Genomic DNA, 21291 nt, shown 5'->3' on the forward strand with positions numbered 1-21291 from the left:
TGTTGAAGTCTAACTTCCCATGTGATGATCTGAGGAGGCATGGCCTTAGAGGTGATTGGTTTATGAGCAGAATTAATGTTCTTACCAGAGACCCAGAGAGCGCCCTTACTCCTCTACTATGGAGGACAGAGCAAAAAGATGGCCCTCTGAACCAGGAAGCGAGCCCTCGCTAGACACCGAATCTGTTGGTGCCTTGATCTTAAACTTCCCAGGTCCCAGCACTGTGAGAAATAAATGCACAGTATGTGTAGGCTGCACAGTCTATAGGATTTTTATTAATAGTCCTAACGGACTAAGATAGAAATTGGGGGTGGGAGTGGGAAGCTGATCCAACAAATACCTAAAAATGAGAGAGTGGCTTCAGAACGGGACGATGGAGAGAGGCTGGAAGTTTAGAGGTGTGGTTGCTGAGAATGGACCTGATTGTGGTGAATTCTCAGAAAGAAAAGAGAAGAGCTGCGGACAGAAAGCCTCCATTTCCTTCAGCAATATCTGAGTAATCCTGAAAGCGATGTAGGTAGAAAGAAGGATGGAGAGGCCATTCTAAGGACGTTTCAGATGGAAACGAGGAATGTGCCATTGGAAAGGCACATTATAAAGTGGCGAGGAATGTGCCATTGGAAAGGCACATTATAAAGTGGCAAAGAACTTGGTGGAATTGTGTTTGTATTCTAGGGTCTCGTGGAAGGTAGAGCCTGTGAGTGATAAAACCAGATGGTTAGCAGAGGAAATGTCCAAGCCATGTGTTGAAGGCACAGCTCGGCTCCTGACTGACTGTACAGTGTCACAAGAGAGAAATGACTTAGAGATGGCAATTGTTAAGCAGAAAGGAAATAGAACCTAAAGATTTGGAAAATTCTCAGCCTGTCAATATTGCAAATCTGAGGCCACTCATGCTATAGCTAAATGACCATTTGATAAAGAGGTTGGTGTGGATTAGCCATCTCTACAGAAGCCAGGAGCAATTATTCTTCAAGACAATGGAAGAATGACCATGAAGGCAATTCAGAGGCCATTGGGGCTACCACTCCCACCACCGGCCCAGAGTGCCAGGGGTATGAGGTGTAGTGGGGAGGACAGTGTCAAAAAATGCAGTCACCCCCAGTTCAGGCAGGCCTGGATGCCCTCGGCTCAGTGCCTCGAGGGTGGGGGCCTTGCAGAGATTTGCATGTGGCTATACCTAGAACAGCCCCCAGCACAGAGTTGCTGTGGGGGCATCCCATTGAGCTATGGAGATCACATTGCCATCTAAGTAGTCCTGGATGGCAGAGCGTCAGCCAGGAAAGCCCTGGGGACACCACTCTAGCTAGGAGCACTGAGGAGGTGAGACCAGGGTCAGCGGGTCTGGATAAGTGACCCAAGAGGATTACTTCTGAGAGTTGAGGTATACTGTTGTTATATTTTGGATTTACTTGGGATCCATTACCCCTTTCTTCTTGCCTAATTCTCTCTTATTGGAATGGAAATGTCTATCATATACCTCTCCCACCACTGGAATTTGGAAGCATATCGCCTGTTGGTTTCACAGGTTCACAGCTAGAAGGGAATTTGCCTCAGGATGAATTGCATCTTGAGTCTCACCCGTATCTGCTTTAGATGATATTTATATGAGACTTTGGATCTTCAATCTTAGAGTTGATATTAGAACAAGACTTTGGGGGGTTGTTGAGATGGGATAAATGTATTTTGTGTGCTGGAGTTTATAAATTGGGGGTGTGTGTGGGGGGGGTCAGGAGTGTTTTAGATTGAATTTTGTGTCACTCCAAAATTCATTTATTGAAACCCTGACCCCTAGTATGATGGTATTAAAAGGGGGAGGTTTTGGGAGGTAATTAGGTCATGAGAAATGGGACTAGCATCCTTGTCAAAGTAACCACAGAGAGCTCTCTGCTATATAGAGTCCCGGTGAGAATATTGGCATCTACAAACTCGGAAGTGGGCCCTCACCAGACACCAAACTGGCTGTTGTCTTGATGCGAGACTTCCCAGATCCCAGAAGTGAGCAATACATTTCTTTTGCATATGAACTCCGCACATTGGTGTACTTTTGATACACCAGTCTGAATGGATTAAGACAAGTTATTAGAAAAATTATGAAATAAGAAATAATTCTTTAAGAAAAAAATAAACAATACCCCCATCCGAGGCCAATACTATGAAGAAACAATCACAATCTTATTAACACTCCAAGTACAGCCCGAGGGGCCTGAATACTTCAACGGGGAGTGTTCCAGTTATCTCTTCCTATGAAAAAAAAAAAAAAAACCCTATCCCGAAACCCAGAAGCTTTTAGAACAGTAATTTATGACTTGCTCTCACTATCCCAGGTTGACTGGGCTCTATGGGGAAGTCCTGATTTATGGTCTTTCAATAGATGTAGTCGGAAGTCGGAAGGGGTCATCTGAAGGTTGGCCTAGGCTGGACTCCAAAGGGCTCAACACTTGGCAGTTGATGTGGGTTTCTGGTGGAGAGCTCAGCTCAGGCTGTTGACTGGAACGTCTACACATGGCCTCCCCAATGGCTTTTCATAACATGGCAGATGGGTTCCAAGAAGAAATGTCTCCAGAGCAAATATTTCACGTGTCCAGAGTAGAAGTCATTAGGTTCTTAGAATGTCCCTTCTGCTGCAGTCTTGGTTGAATAAGATACCAGGATCAGTCCAGATGAAAAGAGAAGGACGGGTCCCCTTAACATCAGGGGGAGCACATGCATACAAAGAGGGAGTCATTGATGGGGCCATTTTCGGGGACTGACTACCATAGAAAGGGGCTTGACTAATATCCTGGATTAATAGTTCTGCCAAACTCATTGTGCCCGGGCAGCTTTGGGATGATCTCTGCCTCTCAGTGGGTCCGGCTGGCTGGGAGCGGAAGCCTCTGGCCAAGCTAGACAAACCAGCGTCCTTGAAGCCCTCTGCTGAAGTGCTTGACACCCAGCAGAGAGGGAGAGTGAAACTGTCAATTGCAGAGAGCAAATTGCAAACCACAATTCTGCTGGCAACACCAGGTTTTCATTAGACCCACCATCTGGTTAATGGCACTACCCAAAACACTTCCCAGAGGCCTTCCCAGGATGCTCTTCTGGTGATGTTTAGACTGAAAAATTCTCTCCAGCTGCCATCTGCCAACTTTTGGCTGATCTTTCCTCAATGATAAGCTCTTGCTATCACTATTTTCTTTAATTAGACTTTATTTCCCAGAGTTTCTGTTGGATAGACTTGAGGTATAATTTGCTAGTGCTTTAAAATGATCTTCTTGCTGGGCTGCCTATAATCCCAGTAACTTGGGAGGCTGAGGCAGGAGGATTGCAAGTTTGAGGCCAGCCTCAGCAATTTAGCAAGACCCTGTCTCAAGATAAAAAATAAAAAAGGACTGGAAAGGTAGCTTAGTGGTAAAGCACTCCTAGGTTCAATCAAGGCAAAAGATAGCCTTGTATTCCCTCTGAATATCTGCTTTCTTATTCTTGGACTCTTGGATCCAGTAGCCTCTCTGAGAAGGGATCCGAGAACAATGTCCTCTTATTTATATTACATCCTGCACTATTTGCCCGTCCTTCTTTTGAACTGTGGTTTTTGTCCTTTGCTGTGCTGACTGTAAGCTTCCCTCAGCAGAGACAGAGTGTCCTTCACCTCTGTAGAATCCAGACATTGTCTCTGTCCCAGGCCCTGGATGTTGCAGTGAGTCTACCTGGACCTTCTGCAGCTCAGGAGAGGCTCAAGGCCAGCTCAGATGAACCCGGATTCCCAGTGGAGTTGTTGTGTACCCCCACCCCCCGCTGCCTCTCTTCGTCCACACACTTGGACCCACGTCCACCAGTGCCCTTTTTCACCCAAGTGTCTGGGAGGGTCTGGGGGGTCTTTACTGAAATTCCCAGGTCTTAAGAAGGGGCCACACATCGAACTTCTGACAGTTGACAGGGTAAAAAGTCACATACTCGACACTCCTGGTTTTGCAAAGCCCTTGGTCACTGGATGCTGGAACAGTCCTGGCCTTGCACACAGACCTGGTTTCTATCATCATTCCGGCTTCTCCCTCCCCCAGGAACAGAAGATGCGCCTGTCTCGTTTTCTCCCTTGGCACAGCCCTCGGTCTCCCTTTGCTGTTTGAATCTGCCGACACCCCTACCCACAGGGACGATTTTCTGCCCCCTGGTGGCTTAATGCCCTTTGCCAAGCGAGGAGGAATTCTAGTGCCAGGTGGAGGAGAGCAGGTTTTATTTACCTCGCTACGTTTGTGTTCTGAGGACTTCTTGCTCAGAACACAGCACAGAGTAGGTTTCGGTACCTATGTGTTGCATTAAACTGAGAGAAAAAAAATTATCTTTTGATGGTTTTATTAGTCATTTTCAGCCTTTCCTTCATGGGCGGGGGCCATCCTTAGGCTAAAGTGTGATGTTGGCACTGGGCCCACACTCCGTCTTTCCACCAGCACCATTGCCAGCGCCCGAGTGGGGACAAGAATCAGAACTACATTTTTGCTTGCATCTAGATGCTGCTTATAGGTGGACAGGACCTGCAGCTGTCTTAGGCTAATATTAAATTAGAGGCTGAACACCAAGAGCAGAACTGGAGGGCTCTTAAGGGCAGGCAGCCCCCCCGGGGGTAAAGTGCCGAATAGTTTGGGATCAACCAAGTAGCCAGGTGACCATCATTGCCCCAAAGTATTGCATACTTCTTTGCTGACTTAAGAACAAAGGAGGAAATTCATTTTATCATGGTGAATTAGTATTTAGTTCTCCTTCTTTTCTGAATACCAATGAATGACCAAAGGAAGAATCACGCACTTACCCATATCCATCCAACCTGCACTTCTGAGTGCCTACTAAGTGCCAGATAGAGGTTTAGATGCTAAATTAATTGCAAGTGATTTTATACTTTGATGAGTTGTTGAATATTACATCCTTTCTCCACGCATCCCCCCCGCCCTCCCGCCAACTCACGGGGGGAATGAGCAGTCACTTTAAATCGGGCAGTCACAGAAAGTTTCCCTGAGGAAGGGACACCAATGACAAGGAGACGTGAATGAGAAGGAAAGCCAGTCTGGGGGGAAGAATGGTCCAGGAGGGGAACAGTAAGACTCTGAAGTTCAATGAAGTTCAGTATTTAAAAAACAAAAGCAACCCCCCTCCGCCGCCCCGTGCCCATAGTATGTAGGAATAAATGGTTCCTATCAGCAGATGATAAGTTTGAGGAATTTCAGAAAAGGTATAAAGCAGATGGATCAAATTCATGACAAAGCTGATCAAGAGCAGTCTATGATGCCAGTAGAGTCATCAAAGACAGTAGCTGGGCAGGGGCTGGGGACAGAGCCAGTGGCACAGTGCTTGCCTAGCATGCCCAAAGCCCTTCCCAAAGGCAGCTTGGGAAAATGCCAAGCTCTGGTGGCAGGACTGGAAACAGAGGCCACGGCTGGGCATTAGACAGGGGACTTATGGAAGAAACTCAGTACAGAATAAGCGCCACATGGAAGAAGGGGTTTGCTAAGTAAAGGGAGGTGCTTTTTGTTCAGTTTCCAACACAAGCAATAAGACCAGGGCAGAGGCAAATCATCTCAGCAGCGCAGAAACCTCTAAAGACACCCCAGCTTTCCTGCTACCTCCAGCTGCTTCGGCAGATCTGACTGGGCTCCCCCAGGACCCATGGCAGAGGGAGAAGAGTGGACTTCTTGGGGAGCACCTGAGGAGGGAGCTGAGGGGCAGTAGAACCTCCATCTGGACCTGACTCAGGGCAGAGCACTTGTCTTGCTAAAGAAGGTGGGGCTCTGTCTCCCAAGGACCCCACAGCCGGGTCTTAGAGCTCTGAGAGAGGATCCAGTCTCTCAGGCTGCTCTGCATTCAGAGGGGACCCTGACAATTTACACGAGCCCTCCCACTGAGACACATGGGGGTGCAGGGGCGGGGGGGAGCATCCCTATAGCAGCAGGAACTGCTCAGAGGAAAGCAGCCAGGGCCAACTCAAGGAACCACACCAGGAGTCCCCAAACCATGGTGTGTCCCAGAATCTCCTCCAGTGCTTGCTGAAGATGCAGATGTCAAGGGCTGGGCATGGAGCTCTGTGGTAAAGTACCTGTCTAGCCTATGCGAGGCCCTGGGTTCAATCCCCAGTACCAGAAGGGAAAAATTTTTTTTAGATGTCCAGAGCCTCTCCACGGCATGTTTTTTGTTTTTTGGGGTTTTTTTGTTTGTTTGTTTGCATGTGTGTTTTTAATGTTCACAGTTTGAGAACCATTGACTTGCCTAGTTGCTGATTGAGCTCTCAGCACCTATTGATATTGTTTCCTAACCCAAATCTATGTGGGGAGATTAAAAGAAAAAATAAATAGCAAAGACCTTCATTTACGAAAGTGAGCGGTCCCTCAAGTCACTGGGATGTGCAAGGAATCTTCTGCTCCGAGCAGTGATTGGAGCTATGAAACAATGATCCTCTGATCAGTGATTGCCAGGGACCCAGACAAGGGGGCAGAAATGGAATGGAGATATTTAAATACAAAATAAGGGAAATAAAATCTGTATCATGCTCTCCGGGGGATTCAGGGGGATAGACACGAAGAGAGCAGAGCAGGCTGCTAAGAACAAAACCCAGTCAGCACCATCAGGACGGAAAGTGTGATTGTTGCCACCCCTCCCAATTCTCAGTGGGAAAAGAAAAAGTCACCAAAGCAAAAAAATCACAGAATGGACACCACCGAAACCCACACTGGGGACTCTGAAGAGCAGCATTTCCAGAGGTTCTCTCCTTTGAGTATAGAATGAAAAGACTAAGAGATGGAAATTAAGATTGGGAAAAGATAAGAGAGATGGCAGCTCCATTCTGGAAGTCAAGGATTCCTACCAAAGGATTTCCTGAAAAGAGAGGGTAGAATGGGAAAAAAAGAGAAGGCGTGATTAAACAATAAAAAAAAAAAAAGGAGAAAGACAAAAGACCCTGAATTCAAGAGAGATATAAGTTTTTGAATCAGAATGAAAGAAACTACCCGAATCATGTAGAAATATAAATAAAAAGAGATGCTCATTGACATACGATAGAAGTTCCAAAATCTAGCAAGTTCATATACATCTGGAAAAGAATGGGATGTGGAAGAGGTGAATTAAAAGTTTCTGCTTTTAATTTTACATATTTCACTCTATGTGTTTTTATTTTAGTGACATTTTTAATTAAAATATTTCAAAGTAACATTTTCTTTAATAGAGCTATAAAAAAAAAGTTGGCATAATGAGAGAAATAGACAAACTCTAGATAGGGCAGAGGGGTGGGAGGGGAAGGGAGGGGGCAGGGGGTAATTAATGATGCTGGAATGTGATGATCGTAACTATTCAAAGTACAGGTATGAAGAGACGAATTGGTGTGAATATACTATGTATACAACCAGAGATATGAAAAATGGTGCTCTATATGTATAATATGAATTGTCATGCATTCTGCTGTCATATATAAATTTAAAAAAAATTGGCATAAAACTTGACTAGTGAAGCAAAAGTCAGGGAAGAGGAAAAGAAACAAGAAGAAAGAATGATATTCAGAAAATATAAAGTTATCAGGAAAAAGATACAATAAATGATCAAAGTAAATTCGAAGGTTATCCTTCCCAATACCCAAAGCAAAACAGCATTAGAAAAAAATGATCTGAGGACATTATAACTGTCAAATCAAAAAGAATGGACATCCAGTAGCCAGGTGAAGACTCTCGAATATATTAATAAAGAAATAGAAAGTTAAATGAGACTCCCCCTGCCCCAACCTATTGGATTTGCAAAGTTAAAATTCTTGGGTTTGTAAGGATGTGGGGAAACAAGAACTTTCAATGAGGGTGTGAAAAAATTTGTTGTAGTTTTGCTCAAGAGGAATCTAGGCACATGAACTAAAATTAAAATATGTGTACCATTCCCAGAAATTCTACTCCTGGAAAATTTATATTAAAGAAATAATTGGACTTGTGTACAAGCGATGTTCCTTGAATCATTGTTAATGTTATAGAAAAAGACATGACTTAATATTTATGACCCAGGGATGGATTAAATATATTTTACTTCACTCATGCCAGGGGATATTATGCAGATATTTAAAAATGATAAGGTGACTCCATGTGGGCTCACATGAAAAGATTGCCATGATACATTGCCAATTAAAAATATTGAGCAGTATATATAGATAAAGAACCCAATTATACTAAAGAGTAGGATATTTTATATGTGTACAAATCTAAAGGGATAGACATTAAATCAGAGGTTCCCAAACTTTCTGAGTTCATGACACCCTTAGTGAGTTAAGTTTTTCATGGTCCCCCTGGGCCAGAAAAATCCCTAACAGTTATTAAGTTCAGGATCAAATCAACTTAATATGTATTTATGTACTTATGTGAAGTGCAAATAAATTGAAAGAAAAAAATTTCTTTCTTTCTTTTTTTTTTTTTTTGGTACTGGAGATTGACCACAGGGGCATTCAACCACTGAGCCACATTTCCAGCCCTATTTTGTATTTTATAGAGACAGAGACTCACGGGAGTTGCTTAATGTCTTATTTTTGCCCTATTTTGTATTTTATTTAGAGACAGGGTCTCACTGAGTTGCCTAGTATCTCGATTTTGCTGAGGCTGGCTTTGAACTCGTGATCCTCCTGCCTCAGCCTCCCAAGCGGCTGGGATAACAGACATGCGTCACCTTGCCTGACTATAAATAGCCAGCCACAATGTAAACCTGTTGGGACTGCACATTTTCTCAAACTTTGGAATCAGATGGGATTCTACCACTCGTCTTTTCTTCTCCCAGGTCAATTTTTATACAATATTAACTTTTTTATCCCAGAAACTGCTCTGAACAATCTAGATTTGCAAACATGTGACATCATTGAGAAGGATGGAATACGCTCTGTGGTTGACAGGGAGCCACCCTGAGCCTGTAGCTTACACCGTCTCTGACAGCTGTCCGACATTGCTCTTCCCGTCAACCATTTAGTCCATGGTAGCCCTAGTTCCCCCCTGCAGCTTGGAAAGGAGGGCGTCAGACTATGAACAGAGCTTCTTCCTAGAGAATGATAATGGGTGAGAGGGAGAGAGGATTTTCTTCTTTGGGCACATATGGATTGCTTTTTAAACTTTTCATGATAAGCATTTATGACTTTTACTAATTCTTAGAGGGTTTCTCCATTTCAAGAGAAGATGCCAGAAAAACAACCAAAAAAAAAACCCCAAAGAACAAAAAACAAAAGTGGAAGAGAAAGTGAGTGTGACAGAAAAATGAGAAAAGAAATGTCATCCAGCTGGGGGGTGGGGCAGAGGTTGCGAAGGCACAGAGCGCAGAATCGTTTACGCGCCTCCTATAATTTTGGAAGTGGTCCAAGACCCTCTGGGCTTCCTTGGTTCAGCGATTAAGTAGCTACACCTGTTCCCCTCACAGGGCAGGAGCGCCTGGGTGATGGAATTACTGCTGCCAGGCTTTCCAGAAGAGCAGAGTGATGACATTCACAGCCCTGGACCCCTCTGCCTGGTGCAGTCCAAACTGCCACATACTAAGCTGTGTGACCCATGAACTCTGCTGGGCCTGAGTTTCCTTATCAGTTCCATGGCAAGAGTAATAATGTTTAATAATGTTTATGTGCTGAGAGAATTGAAGACACCTACTGTGTGATATGGCCAGGACAGAGCAAGTGAGTGCCAGCTAACACTGCCACCGCCTGCTAAGAAGAAAACACGGATTCTTTTTTTTTTTTTATAGGAAAAAGTGAACAACTGCCCAGTTATTTCGATGCACAAAGGGTCAGAGAGAGAGGTCAGAGGGAAGCCTCAAGGACCCACCTACAAATCAAAGCTCTAAGGAGGTAGAAAGCTGGGACAAGCAGAACTCGGTTGGGGATTCCTGGCAAGGTTTCTGTGTTAGCAATAAAACGCATCAGATGAAGATAGGGAGTAATGTGATCTCATAGTTTTTTTCCCCCTGCAACCCTCCCGCTCCCAAACCTTAAAACATTTTTTTTACCTCATCTCTATGTCCCATAAGGCGATGTCATCACTGATCCAGGGATTAGATGGCTCTGCGGGCGTTATGAAAGGATCATATTCCACATACTGCTCCGTGTAAGCAATTAAGCTGCAGGAGGGAAGCACAGAAAGGCACTGACTTCCCGGAAAAATGGCAACTCTGTTTCCCACAAACAGGAGAGCAGTCTTCCTATGACTCTAAATTAAAAAAAGAATATTTCTACTCCCACTTCTGACCCACCAAACTGCTTTCACTAGTCCTTGTTCCCTTCCTGTTATGAACATCAGCTCTGCATCCTATGGCTGCTGTCATAGTATACAGATGAATTTTAAGACCTCCCCCGCCCCCCGTCCTGGTTTACCTGCAGCTTAGCGCACCATCTTGCCCTGCTTGTGCTAGCCTTACGGATGCATTGGTCCAAACCTGCTTGAATTGCCTTCCTGCAAAGACCACAGGTCTCAAGGCATCAGGAGCTCACAGAAGACACTATGTATGGTTCTGCCAGGTGGCTGACCCAGCATTCACAAACAGGGGACTTTCTTATGGGAAAGTCTTTTAAATCCTGGCACACCACAAGGAGTTCACATTTTTCCAAAAAGCCATTTCATTTTTCTAGTTATAATTACAACCTAATAGACATACTAATATATAATGTAATTAATATATAATGTGAAACAATTAAATAGTACTAAATGGTTGTAGGTACCCCCTAAAAAGCCGTTCTTGTTTTCTCTTATCTCTTCTTCTAGAGGCATCTATGTTCTATCTTCTGTTCCTTCTAGAATTTACCTGTCTATTTTAACATTATGTGCTTTTGTAGCTGTTCTCAATTTATCAATTCTAGACAAGGATTTAACTTCCTACTCACTAGTCTCCCAGTCCGCCACTTCAATGTTCTTCCAAATAGACTTGTATAACTATTTTTGTTAAACCAGTGGCCAGTGTCCACATTATTAAACTGGATAAAATTGTTGCTCAGCCTAGTAGCTAACTACTGTTTTCCCAGTGTCTCGAACAAACCTATAAAACACTTAGCAAAAATGTTTTTACATCTTAGACACCTGAGATATCAGTTCTCTTCCTATCCCCTAGAGATCTTCTCCCCTATCTCCAGGAAGTCCTCTTCTCCACAGTCTGTAGCTCTCTTTCCCCAACATGGACTGTTATCTCCATAGACCTGAAGCAAAATCATCATCCTGAGACTTCTGTTACTTCTATTGAAACCTCATTTCTCAGATTCTGTGTCTGGATCTTGGTTTATATATCACATTTTCTTTATCTATTCATCTGTTGAAGGACACTTATTTGGTTACATAGTTTAGCTATTTTGAGTTCAGCTGCTATAGACATTGATGTGACTGTGCCACCGTAGTATTCTGATTTTAAGAACTTTGGGTAGGGTATTAAGCAAGGAGTCGGATAGCTGGATCAAATGGTGGTTCCATTCCAAGTTTTCTGAGAAATCTTATACTGCTTTCATAATGGTTGCACCACTTGGCAATCCCACCAGCTATGTACGAGTGTACCTTTCCCCCCACATCCTCACCAACATTTATTGTTGTTTGTATTCTTGATGATTGAAGATAGAACGTCTTTTATCCAATTACTTACAAGTTACGGAGGAGGCCATCCCCTGCTGGAGTACTGGTCCAGGTTGGAAGACCTTAGATTTAGTTCTTGGTTAAGACATCAAATTACTCTTATCAAGTTTACCATATATTATATAATAGCCTTGTTGAGAGGTAAAAAAAAAAATAGGAAAGCATTTCAAAGTAATCTTGAAGTCCTCTATAATCATCACATATATGATTGAAAGCACCATTCCAGGAGAGGTAGATCATGTGTCCTGTAAGTCCTCTATAGGCCCTTCAGTGTTTCTCATTGAATTTTAAAAGGCCAGAGAGACACTATTGAAGTGGGAAGTGCTGCCTGGTGACTCAAACCACAGTGACACACTGGCTTCCAACCAGGTCTCTTTTCGAGAAATTTGGGAGTATCTGGAGAAGGGGTGGTGTGATGGTTAATCTGAATTGTCAACTTGATTGGATTAATAGGCTTATGGGTGTGTCAATGAGGGTGTGTCTAGCAATGATTGGCATGTGGGATAGCCAACTGAAATGGAGACCCTCCCTAAGTATGGGCAGCTCTGTCCAATAGGATGATGACTTGGATGGAGTAAAAGTTGGAAGAACAAAGACTGCAGCAGATGCAAGCTCAATTCTTCTTTTTTCTTTGTGGTGCTGGGGATTGAACCCAGGGCCTTGTGCATGCAAGGCAAGCACTCTGCCAACTGAGCTATATCCCCAGCCCTTAATTCTTCTTGAATGGGTTCTTGATTGCTGCTGTGATCGTCTGAGGCTATGGGACTCTGGCTTCTTCACTCTTCCAAAGTGGACTCTGCCAGTGATTCTCCAGAAGCCTTTGGTCTTGGACTAGGGTAGCACTGTTGATCCCTCTGGTTCTGGGGCTTCAGCCCCTTGGACTGTTGTGCAGCTACTGGTTTGTCCAGCTCTCCAGCCTGCAGATGGCCACTGTGGACTTTACAGCTTCTGGTTGTGTAAGCCGTCCTAACAAATCCCAATTTTATAATTATACTGCCTATTGATTCTGTTCCTCCAGAGAACCCTGACTAATACAGGTGGTGAGATTTAATGGTGATCTTGGTTCAAGAAATTGTGGTCCTAGGCAGGATGTTGTAGCCACCCACGCCAAGAAACAAGATATGGGTGAGCAGGCACCGAAGGTACTTCTGGGCTTTAGCTTGGTTCTACTCATCCGCTGAGAGCTGCACCATGATGTGCACACAGGGAACATTTAAGGGCTGCCATGGACCCATTTGTAAGCTCTGTTCCTGGCCCTGGTTGATTTGCTCAGAAACAGACGCCTGCCCCGAGTGGGGTCAATCTTCTCTTTTTCCGGCTTCAGCAGTGGAAGCTATACCGTCACAAAGACAGGAGCTAGAGGTGGTCACATTTCCTACCATATATCTGTAGTGAAATAGACTGAGGCTGTGTGGAAAGTGGAGAAAGGGCAGGGGTGAAGAAGGAGCCTCAGAGGTGCTAAAAGCCCTGGCTCTGACTCTTTTGAGCTTCGTTGCATGGCCATCCATCCCAGAGTTCAATCTGCAGCATTGTATTCCAAGGATCTTTATAGGCTTTATTTTTTGCTGAACCAAAATCAAACTGGGGTTGCTTGGCTTGAAACCTAATCAATACATTGAAAGGCGGGTGACAGGGAGGGGAATATGAAGGCATGTTCATATTTCTTTTGTAGCGCTGGCCAAGGAGGCTCCCTGTCCTCAAGAATATGTGCTTCCTGGGGTGCACAGATCACAGGATGAACAAAGTCTGCTCAGGAGGCACAGAACAAAGAAAAGGCCAGGCAGGCAATGAAGGAGATGGCCACGATCAATACCCAAAGCCAATACTAATGACCACAGAAAGACTTGGGGAAGGACAGCAAAAGCATAAGGGAAAGTACAACAGAGGCAAGGTAAGGGGCTTTGTGGGAGGCCCCCCACCTACACGGATGCATGTGGCAGAAAAGCAGGAGGAGGAGGAGATAGAAAATAGAAAATAAACATAAGAAATCTAGAGGACGCTCATTAGGAACAATATTTCTCACTGGGCTTCTTTAAACATTCTTGAGCCCTTGTCCCTGACGCCTTCTGATCACTCTCTGGTTTTCTTATTTTGAAGTTCTTGCATCAGTAGAAGATGCTATCTATCAACCTTTGTCAATGTGCCACCCACCATTACTGGGGCTTTGAACTGGCCCCTGGGTGGAGATGCAGAGCTGGCTGACCTGTCCACACACTCCTGCCCCTTCTCTCTGGAGTAGCTGGCACTAATCAGCAGATGCTGCCATGGAGACACTCTGTGGTCAGTCGGCCATTTAGAAGACAGTGTGCGGCACTCCTGATGTCATTAAACAGCAAACAGGTCTCCGGGTCACTGGGAGATGCTCGCACTGAGCTAACGGCAAAGTCCAGTTTCCAACTCTATTAACCAGTCATGGGGTGCTAAATGGTTATTAATTCAAAACCTTCTCGATTTAGAATGTGATTAGGGTCTACCTTGGATAAACTTGAAGAAGAAGGAAATGATGAAAGGGAGTTTAGAAATCACCTTTCATCCAACCACTTGAAAAAACCTGGAAAAAAGTTTTGGATGTGATCCTTTCTTTCTGAACAACAGCAACAACAACAAAAAAAGTTGACATGACTTGGTTACAAATAATGTGACTTGTAAATAAAGAAACATTTGGCCGTGGAGTTGGAGGAAGAAGAGATGCGGCCCCCGAGGTGGAGTGACGCTGAGGAAGGCATCCCAGGAGCTCAGTGCATGTATGTGGAGTTGGTTTGCAGAGTGGGTAGGGGAGGAGATGAAGAGGCACCAACGTGGTTATTTTTCAAGGGAGAACAAGGCAAGGAGAGAAAGGCACAGTGACGCAGGGACCATCATTTCCACTTTAGTAGTACAGTGGACATGTGCTAAGGCATTCCTGAAGTCCCAGCCTCCAAACAAGCTGGAAACCGGACACGGAAGGTGCAAGGGACGAGGAGGAGGACGTGTCACCTTCTCCTTGGTGTGTGCAGTTTCTAAACTGATACACAAAAGGGAGGTGGAACAGAGGAGGACCTGGTGAGAGAGAAGGAAAACCAGGACAGAGAGGAAGTTGGGTTCCCATCAGTTAGTTAGTTAGGGTTTTTCATGTAGGAGAAGGTGGAGAGGAGAGAGGAAAGATAAAGAACTCCCTTCCCAGCACCTCAGGAGGCTGAGGCAGGAGGCTCTCGGGTTCAAAGCCAGCCTCAGCAACTTTTGAGGCCTTCAGCCACTTAGTGAGACGCTGTCTCTAAATAAAATATAAAAAGGGGCTCAGTGGTTAAGTGCCCCTGGGTTCAATCCCTGGTTACTCCTCACTCTCTCTCCAAAGAAAGACAGGCAGAAAGAATTCCTTAACCATTGGTCACCCAGAGGAAATCTATTCAATAGAGAAACTTGGGATGAGTTAAGGGACTTGCAGGTGAATTGGGCCCCTGAAAAAGAAGAGCAAATGCTAGGAAAGGTCTCCTGGACCCTTTTTCCCTGTACGCTACAGATTCCAGGTCCTGGTCTGGATGCGGTGACCCTGGCTATAAATGTTACCTCTGATCTTTTTTTCCCTGTCTCCTCAGTTGGACTGGGAGAAAGGAGAAGCAAGGACCTCATGGTTTCTGGAATCACACAAGAGCTTAGTTGTAATGAATTCTTTGGCCTCCTTTTCCCCCTTCCCTTGAATCTATCATTAGACATTAAGTTCACGGACTTCTATCACCCCAGCAGGTTTTTAATAGAGCCTTAGGGTACTCAGTCCCTTGCTGTCTTATCTCATTTCATTAATTACATTTCACGATCACTGCAGGTCAAGAGGCAGAGGAGAAACCAGCACCCAATTTCAGGGAGCAGCGGCAATCTCAGAGATAGGCAAGCAGGATGATGTTAAAAAAAATCAATGCAGCAGTCGTCAGCCATGACTCACACATGGCTCCCAGGAATGGGCGAGGATGAGCCAAGTGCAGACGCAGACTCAAAACGAAACAACTTGATCTCTTCATGTGCAGGCAGTGTTCTGGGGTACCTGGGTGACGGTGACCATGGCGTAGCTCAGCACCACTGCGGATGGGAAGAACCTGACAACATGATGAACAGCTTGGAGCTAAAATGTACAGTTCTGTATTCTTGAAGTTGGTCTGTCAAGCGCTGTTAGGCTTGGGTGGATAGAAAAGAGACTCTGCTGGGGACTCTTGCAAAGAGGAGGAAGACCTCATTTATTTGGCACCTTTGATTTTCCAGAGAACATAGACAAATGACCAAAGGAGCCTCTTAGGAGAGTCTACAGGGGAAATAAACTTCAGGCCTCAAAATTCATGGTCTGTCATGAAAGATAGCACATGACACAGAGAAGGCTCTTTGTTCTGGCTTTAGGATTAAGGCTAATACTTGGTTATTTGGTTTCCTAGTGTGTAAGATTCAAATTTCAAAAATGGATTCCATTGCCCTCAACCTTGAATCGAGTATGGGATTATGTCTTGCTTTATCCGATAAAATTCAACAGAAAGTGACAGAGGGCCAGTTCCAAGCCTCAAGAGGTTTTGCCTGCTTCTTCTCTCACTCTTGTAATCCCACTGTCCCCGTGTGGACAAAATCAAGCCAGCCTGCTAGAGTCCAAGTGGAGCAGAGCCCAGTTGTCCCAGTTGAGGATGTTAGAAACCTGCAGAAGCCAAACACGTGAGACAGTCCAGCCAAGATCAGCAGAGTAGCCCCCGTAATCCACAGCAGCATGAACACACCTGGCTGAGCCCATGCAGCCAACTGGCCCATGGACATGTGAGTAATATAAAAGGCCTATACAGGGTTGGGATGGTGGCTCAGAGGTAGAGCGCTCACCTAGCGTGCATGAGGCACTGGATTCAATCCTCAGCACCATATAAATATAAAATAAAGATACTGTGTCCACCTATAACTAAAAAAAATACATATAAAAAAAGGCCTATACAGCAGTCCTCCCTTATGGATGGTTTTTCTTTTTTTGTAGTTTTGGTTATCCATAGTCAATTGCAGCCTAGAAATATTAAATGTAAAATTCTAGGAATGAATAATTCATGTTTTAAATTGCTTGCTGGTTGGAGTAGTATAATGAAATCTTGAGCTCTTCTGCTCTCCCCAGGACATGAATCATGTCTTTGTCCAGCGTATCTATGCTGTATATGCTACCTGCCTGTTAGTCACTTAGTAGCCATCTGGGTTATCAGATCCACTGTCATGGCATTGCAATGCTTGCAGTCCTTGTTTTACTTAATAATGACCCCAAAGTGCCAGAGTAGTGATGATAATAATTCAGAGAAGCCAAAAAAAAAAAAAACAAAAAAAAACAAAAAACCATAAAGTACTTCAAGTGAAAAGTGAAAGTACCCAAAGTTATTTAGAGAGACCACATTCATGTAACTTTTGTTCGGATTGTTCTGTTTTATTATGGGTTATTTAAATCTCTTACTGCACATAATTTACAAGTTAAACTTTACTACAGGTATGTATGCATAGGAAAAAATAGTATAGAAAGTGCAGTACTAGCTGCAGTTTCAGGCATCCATTGGGGGTCTTAGAATGAACCCCTTGTAGATAAGGGGAGAATGCTGTAATTTTAAGCCACCATATTTTGGGGGTGCTTTGATAGTTATCCATAGCTAATTGACATAACCAGTCAGCCACAGATTGGGAAGGGATGTTGGTGAGGAAGGAAGGGCTGCTAGAGACAAGCATGTGGATAGGAAGACGGAAACAAGCCCACACTAAAAACCTAAAAACAGGGACTCAAAGAGCAGAATGGTCTGGGCCATCTGGGGAAGGGAAAGCAGATTGTGGCACCTCTTCACATCCTGATCACCGACAGAACTTCACAGCACAATATAAGGACACCGGCCCACGTCAACCAGAAGTAACTGAGATGTAGCATCCTTTCTTTAGGAGGGCAAGTATGCAAATGATCTTTAAGAAAGATTTTCACTTGAAATAGTTAAAATCAAAAGCTTAAGTATTCAGTGGTCTTTGTCTGAAAAGTTCATTTGTGTGTGAAAGGAAAACTGATACCTCAGGTGGGCTTTGGTGCTGCTTCTGGGTACAAAAGGGAGCCTGGGAAATGCAGCTTGGTCACCAGGATGCTGGGATTCAGGGGCATTTTAACATTTGTGGGGACAATGGACAGAATATTTGAAATTGGGGTGACCTGAAAAAATTGTGCACAAGAGCCAGTCTCCTCTCCCAGGAGGCTCCAGATTAGCAGTGCCATGGAAGCAGAGGAGGGAGCCACCTGAAATGTGGGCTGCAGCACCAGCCTCTGGCTGAGTGGGAGACAGAGAAGAAGAGAGGGCGGGTGGGAATAATTGCATTAGCCTGTCCTGTTGATAAAGGTTTGCATCTGAACTGTCCCCTAAAGGCTCATGTGTTGAAGGATTGACCTCCAGTGCAAGCAATCCTTGTTCAGAGGTGAGGACTGGGGAAGTGATTGGGTCAGGAGGGCTTTAACCCAGCAGTGGATTAATCCATCGAGGAATTACTATTTGAAGGCCTTATTGGGAGGTGGGGAAACTGCAGGTGGTGAACCCTAGTTGGAGAAAGTAGGTCTCTGGAGGTGTGCCCTGGAAGGGTATTGTCCCTTGCCCTGTTTCTTTCCCCTCTGCTTCCTGGTTGCCATGGAGTGAGTGGCTGTCCCCTGCCATGCTCTTCCACCATGATGTTCTGCCTTTGTGTTGGACCCAGAGCCATGGAACCAGCTGACCTTGGACTAAACCCTCTGAAACCATGAGCCCCAATAAAATTTTCCTCCTCTAAGTTGAACTTCTCGGGTATTTGTCACAGAGGTGGAAAGCTAGCATACCTGTGCTCCTCTGAGCAGTGCACACTCGGTTCGTTCCATCTCACACACCTGAATCCTGCTCCTTTCCAAAGCACCATTTGTCACCTTCACATCCATCGTGAGGGTACTGAGGGCCAAGCACCAGACCAAGCTCTTGCCTGCCAACTAAGTACCACTACCCTCTTTCCTTTAAAGAGGTGGAAAGGAGGCACAGAGAGAAATGGCTGTGGGGGAGTCAAACCTCCACGGCTGTCCCCATCCTCTAAACGGTGGTCTATGTGGCTCCTGTAGTTTGCAAAGCTCCTTATTCCCTCCCCATTAGGTCTGTCTGTGCTCTTAACCCCACGCTGACTCTGATCTTTTCAGAACAAGGCCTTTGCTATCACCAGCCTGCCCAAACTCAGGGGACTAAATGGAAAAAATATGGGGAACTCCCCTCTGGGGGATGCAGTCCTGACTAATTACCACTTATCACCTGGGGCGGGCCCAGCTGTGTGGCCCACCTGTGAGAGCTCAGCCTTCCCCTCTGGCTAGCTGCCAGGGCCACCTCCTTGGCCTCACCTCGGTGGAGCCCAGCCAGCTGACAGACAGACCAGCTCTGGGGTGCTTTATCTCCTGCGAACACCCGGCTTCCTCTCCCTCCTCCCCCCTATCTGGGAGTTTCCTTGTGGCTCTAATGAAAAACCTCGTGTCATCTTGAAGAGCTGCCAGTTATTGCTGCTGGGAATGAAACCCAGCCTCTGCTGGGGTCAGGCTCCTGGAAGCTTCTAGCTGGGGAGTGGAGGCTCTGCAGTTGGACTAATCCCTTGATGTGAGCAGCTCTCAAGCATCATTAGACAGTCCAGGTGGGCTCCTCCCTGGGAGCCGGTAAACAAACAAACAATAGGAGGCTCCAGGCGCCCCCCCCTCCCCACCTGGGCTTTCTCCCTGCCCTGGCCTCAGCACACCTGGTTCAGGTGCTTCCTCCACACCCCAGAGATAAGACATAGCTGGCGACTCTCCTGACGTGAACTCTGGGGTCAGTTTGAGATTCTGAGGAGCTGCCAGTGGCTTCACCAGATCCTCAGAGATCAGATGAGTGAACACGAAGATTATCCAAAATGTAGGTTCCTTAGGTCTACCAGTGGATCCGAATCCCTAGGGCAGAGGCTTGGGAATTTTCACCGTTGAACTTGCTTAACGGCCCTTCCTCCCACCCTGCCCAACACACACACGCACACACACACACGCACACACACACACACACACACACACACACACACACCCCTGGGTTGTGATGCTCAGACCACTGAATCTGGGCAGCGAGGCCGGGGGAAAGGGTCTCCTGCCTCCACTGCAAACTCTAAGGAGCCCTTCCAAGGCCAGACCTTAGCCCTGCTAGCCCACAGGCCTCACAGTGTGCCAGCACATCAATTTCTGTCCCTGTTTCACAGAGAAAGCGGCGTGTAGTTCCTCAGAGCTCTCAGAGTATTGCATTGGAGGTCATTCAGCCAATTTCCTTCTCAGCCCTTCTTTGGGGGCAAAGGCACCAGAGTGAGACATAAAAACCACTTTCAGAGTCTGGTGCTCTGGCCAGAGCCCTGCACGATGATGTGTGTGTGTGTGTGTGTGTGTGTGTGTGTGTGGGGTAACTCTGTAGCCGGCTGAGTGAGCTGTGACTGTAATTCTGGAACCGGTGGCAGTTGACTGTGAGTGGGGCTCTAATCATTAGCAACCTCTGGAAGCAACTGCTTTAGGGAAAGTAGAAAGTAGATTCTCAGTGGGGGTGATTTTGTACCCCCTCCCCCAAGCCTCTGGCAATGTCTAGAGACATTTTTGGTTATCATAACAGTGGGTGCAGGAACTCCTGGCCTCCAGTAGGTAGGCATCCTGGATATTGCGAAATATCCTATCGCGTATTGGACATTATAAACACAATGAGCAATTCTGGCCCAGAATGTCAACGGTGCCACTATCAAGAAACCCTGGAATAGATATAACATGCCGCCAAAGACATGAATCCAAATCCACAGATGTCCTTGGCCCTCAAAGGCAGAGTGTTCATTCAGGGTTTTGATTTGGGAATGGAATTGTCTTAGCTTCCATTTGTCATTATTTATCTAAAGGTGTGGATGGACCCAGGGGATGGCAGGGAAAGGCTTACAGGTGGATCGTGCAGTCCCCTAAACAAGCCGCCAATAAACACTAAGACCCCATTTAAGCCCTTGATTCCTCCAGAAATTGGTCACTGGTTAAACGGCAGCATTTGGATGAACAAATGTTCGGTTCTGGACGGCCTGATTAGATTTATTCCATACGGATTCCCCAGGTGGTCTCCCGTCTTCACCGAAGAGTTCAAAAAACACACCATTTAGTTGATAAAATCGAATCTCCCACGAGTTAACGGAGTGAAACCAGCCACTGGTGCAGATTGAAGCACAATGCTCCTGTGAAAGCCAGGCTGGGGGCTGAGGGGGCAGATATTTTCCTAACAGTTGATTCGATGCAGTTCAGTGGTTGATGGTGTGTGGAAGCGGAACACCTCCGGAGGATCCAATCCCCTCCTGTTTACGTGGCCAGCTCCTCAAAGGGCACACAGAATTTCTTTCCCCTATAAAGTGAATCTGGGCATTTTACAGCTGGAGAGGGAGCGATTCCATTTGAATTCATCAAGAGGCAGAAGGCAAAGAAGCATGCTGGAGCTTTTAAGGACATTCTTCCCTGATTGACAAGGTCCTGGGGCCACCCCCTGAGAAGTTTTAGCCACAGGACATTTCTTGACATCCTTCAAGAGAGGCCTGTTATCTTAGCTCCATTCACACAGAGTCTGCTTCTTTCTTTCTTTCTTTTTCTAATATGTCAGTTTAAGGACTAACTCCATTCTAACTCTCAAAGTTGAACACACTTGTTAATGATAAGCCTGTAACATTTCCCCCCCTCCTATAA

General features: G+C 45.5%; 1 protein-coding gene across 4 annotated transcripts in view; it reads right to left on the reverse strand.

The window, feature by feature from the left end:
• The window catches only part of Rgs6 (regulator of G protein signaling 6), a 557159-nt gene that overhangs the window by 52139 nt on the left and 483729 nt on the right, over positions 1-21291 (reverse strand). For 2 of the 4 annotated variants that reach the window (XM_077799511.1, XM_077799510.1), the window contains exon 12: positions 9970-10080. The exons of the other annotated variants lie outside the window; for them this stretch is intronic. In XM_077799511.1, the coding sequence (XP_077655637.1) occupies positions 9970-10080 (111 nt within the window). The remainder of the gene's footprint in view (positions 1-9969; positions 10081-21291) is intronic. 4 annotated transcript variants of the gene reach the window in all.

Source organism: Urocitellus parryii, chromosome 6 (genome assembly GCF_045843805.1).
Source record: "Urocitellus parryii isolate mUroPar1 chromosome 6, mUroPar1.hap1, whole genome shotgun sequence".
Lineage (NCBI taxonomy): Eukaryota > Metazoa > Chordata > Mammalia > Rodentia > Sciuridae > Urocitellus > Urocitellus parryii.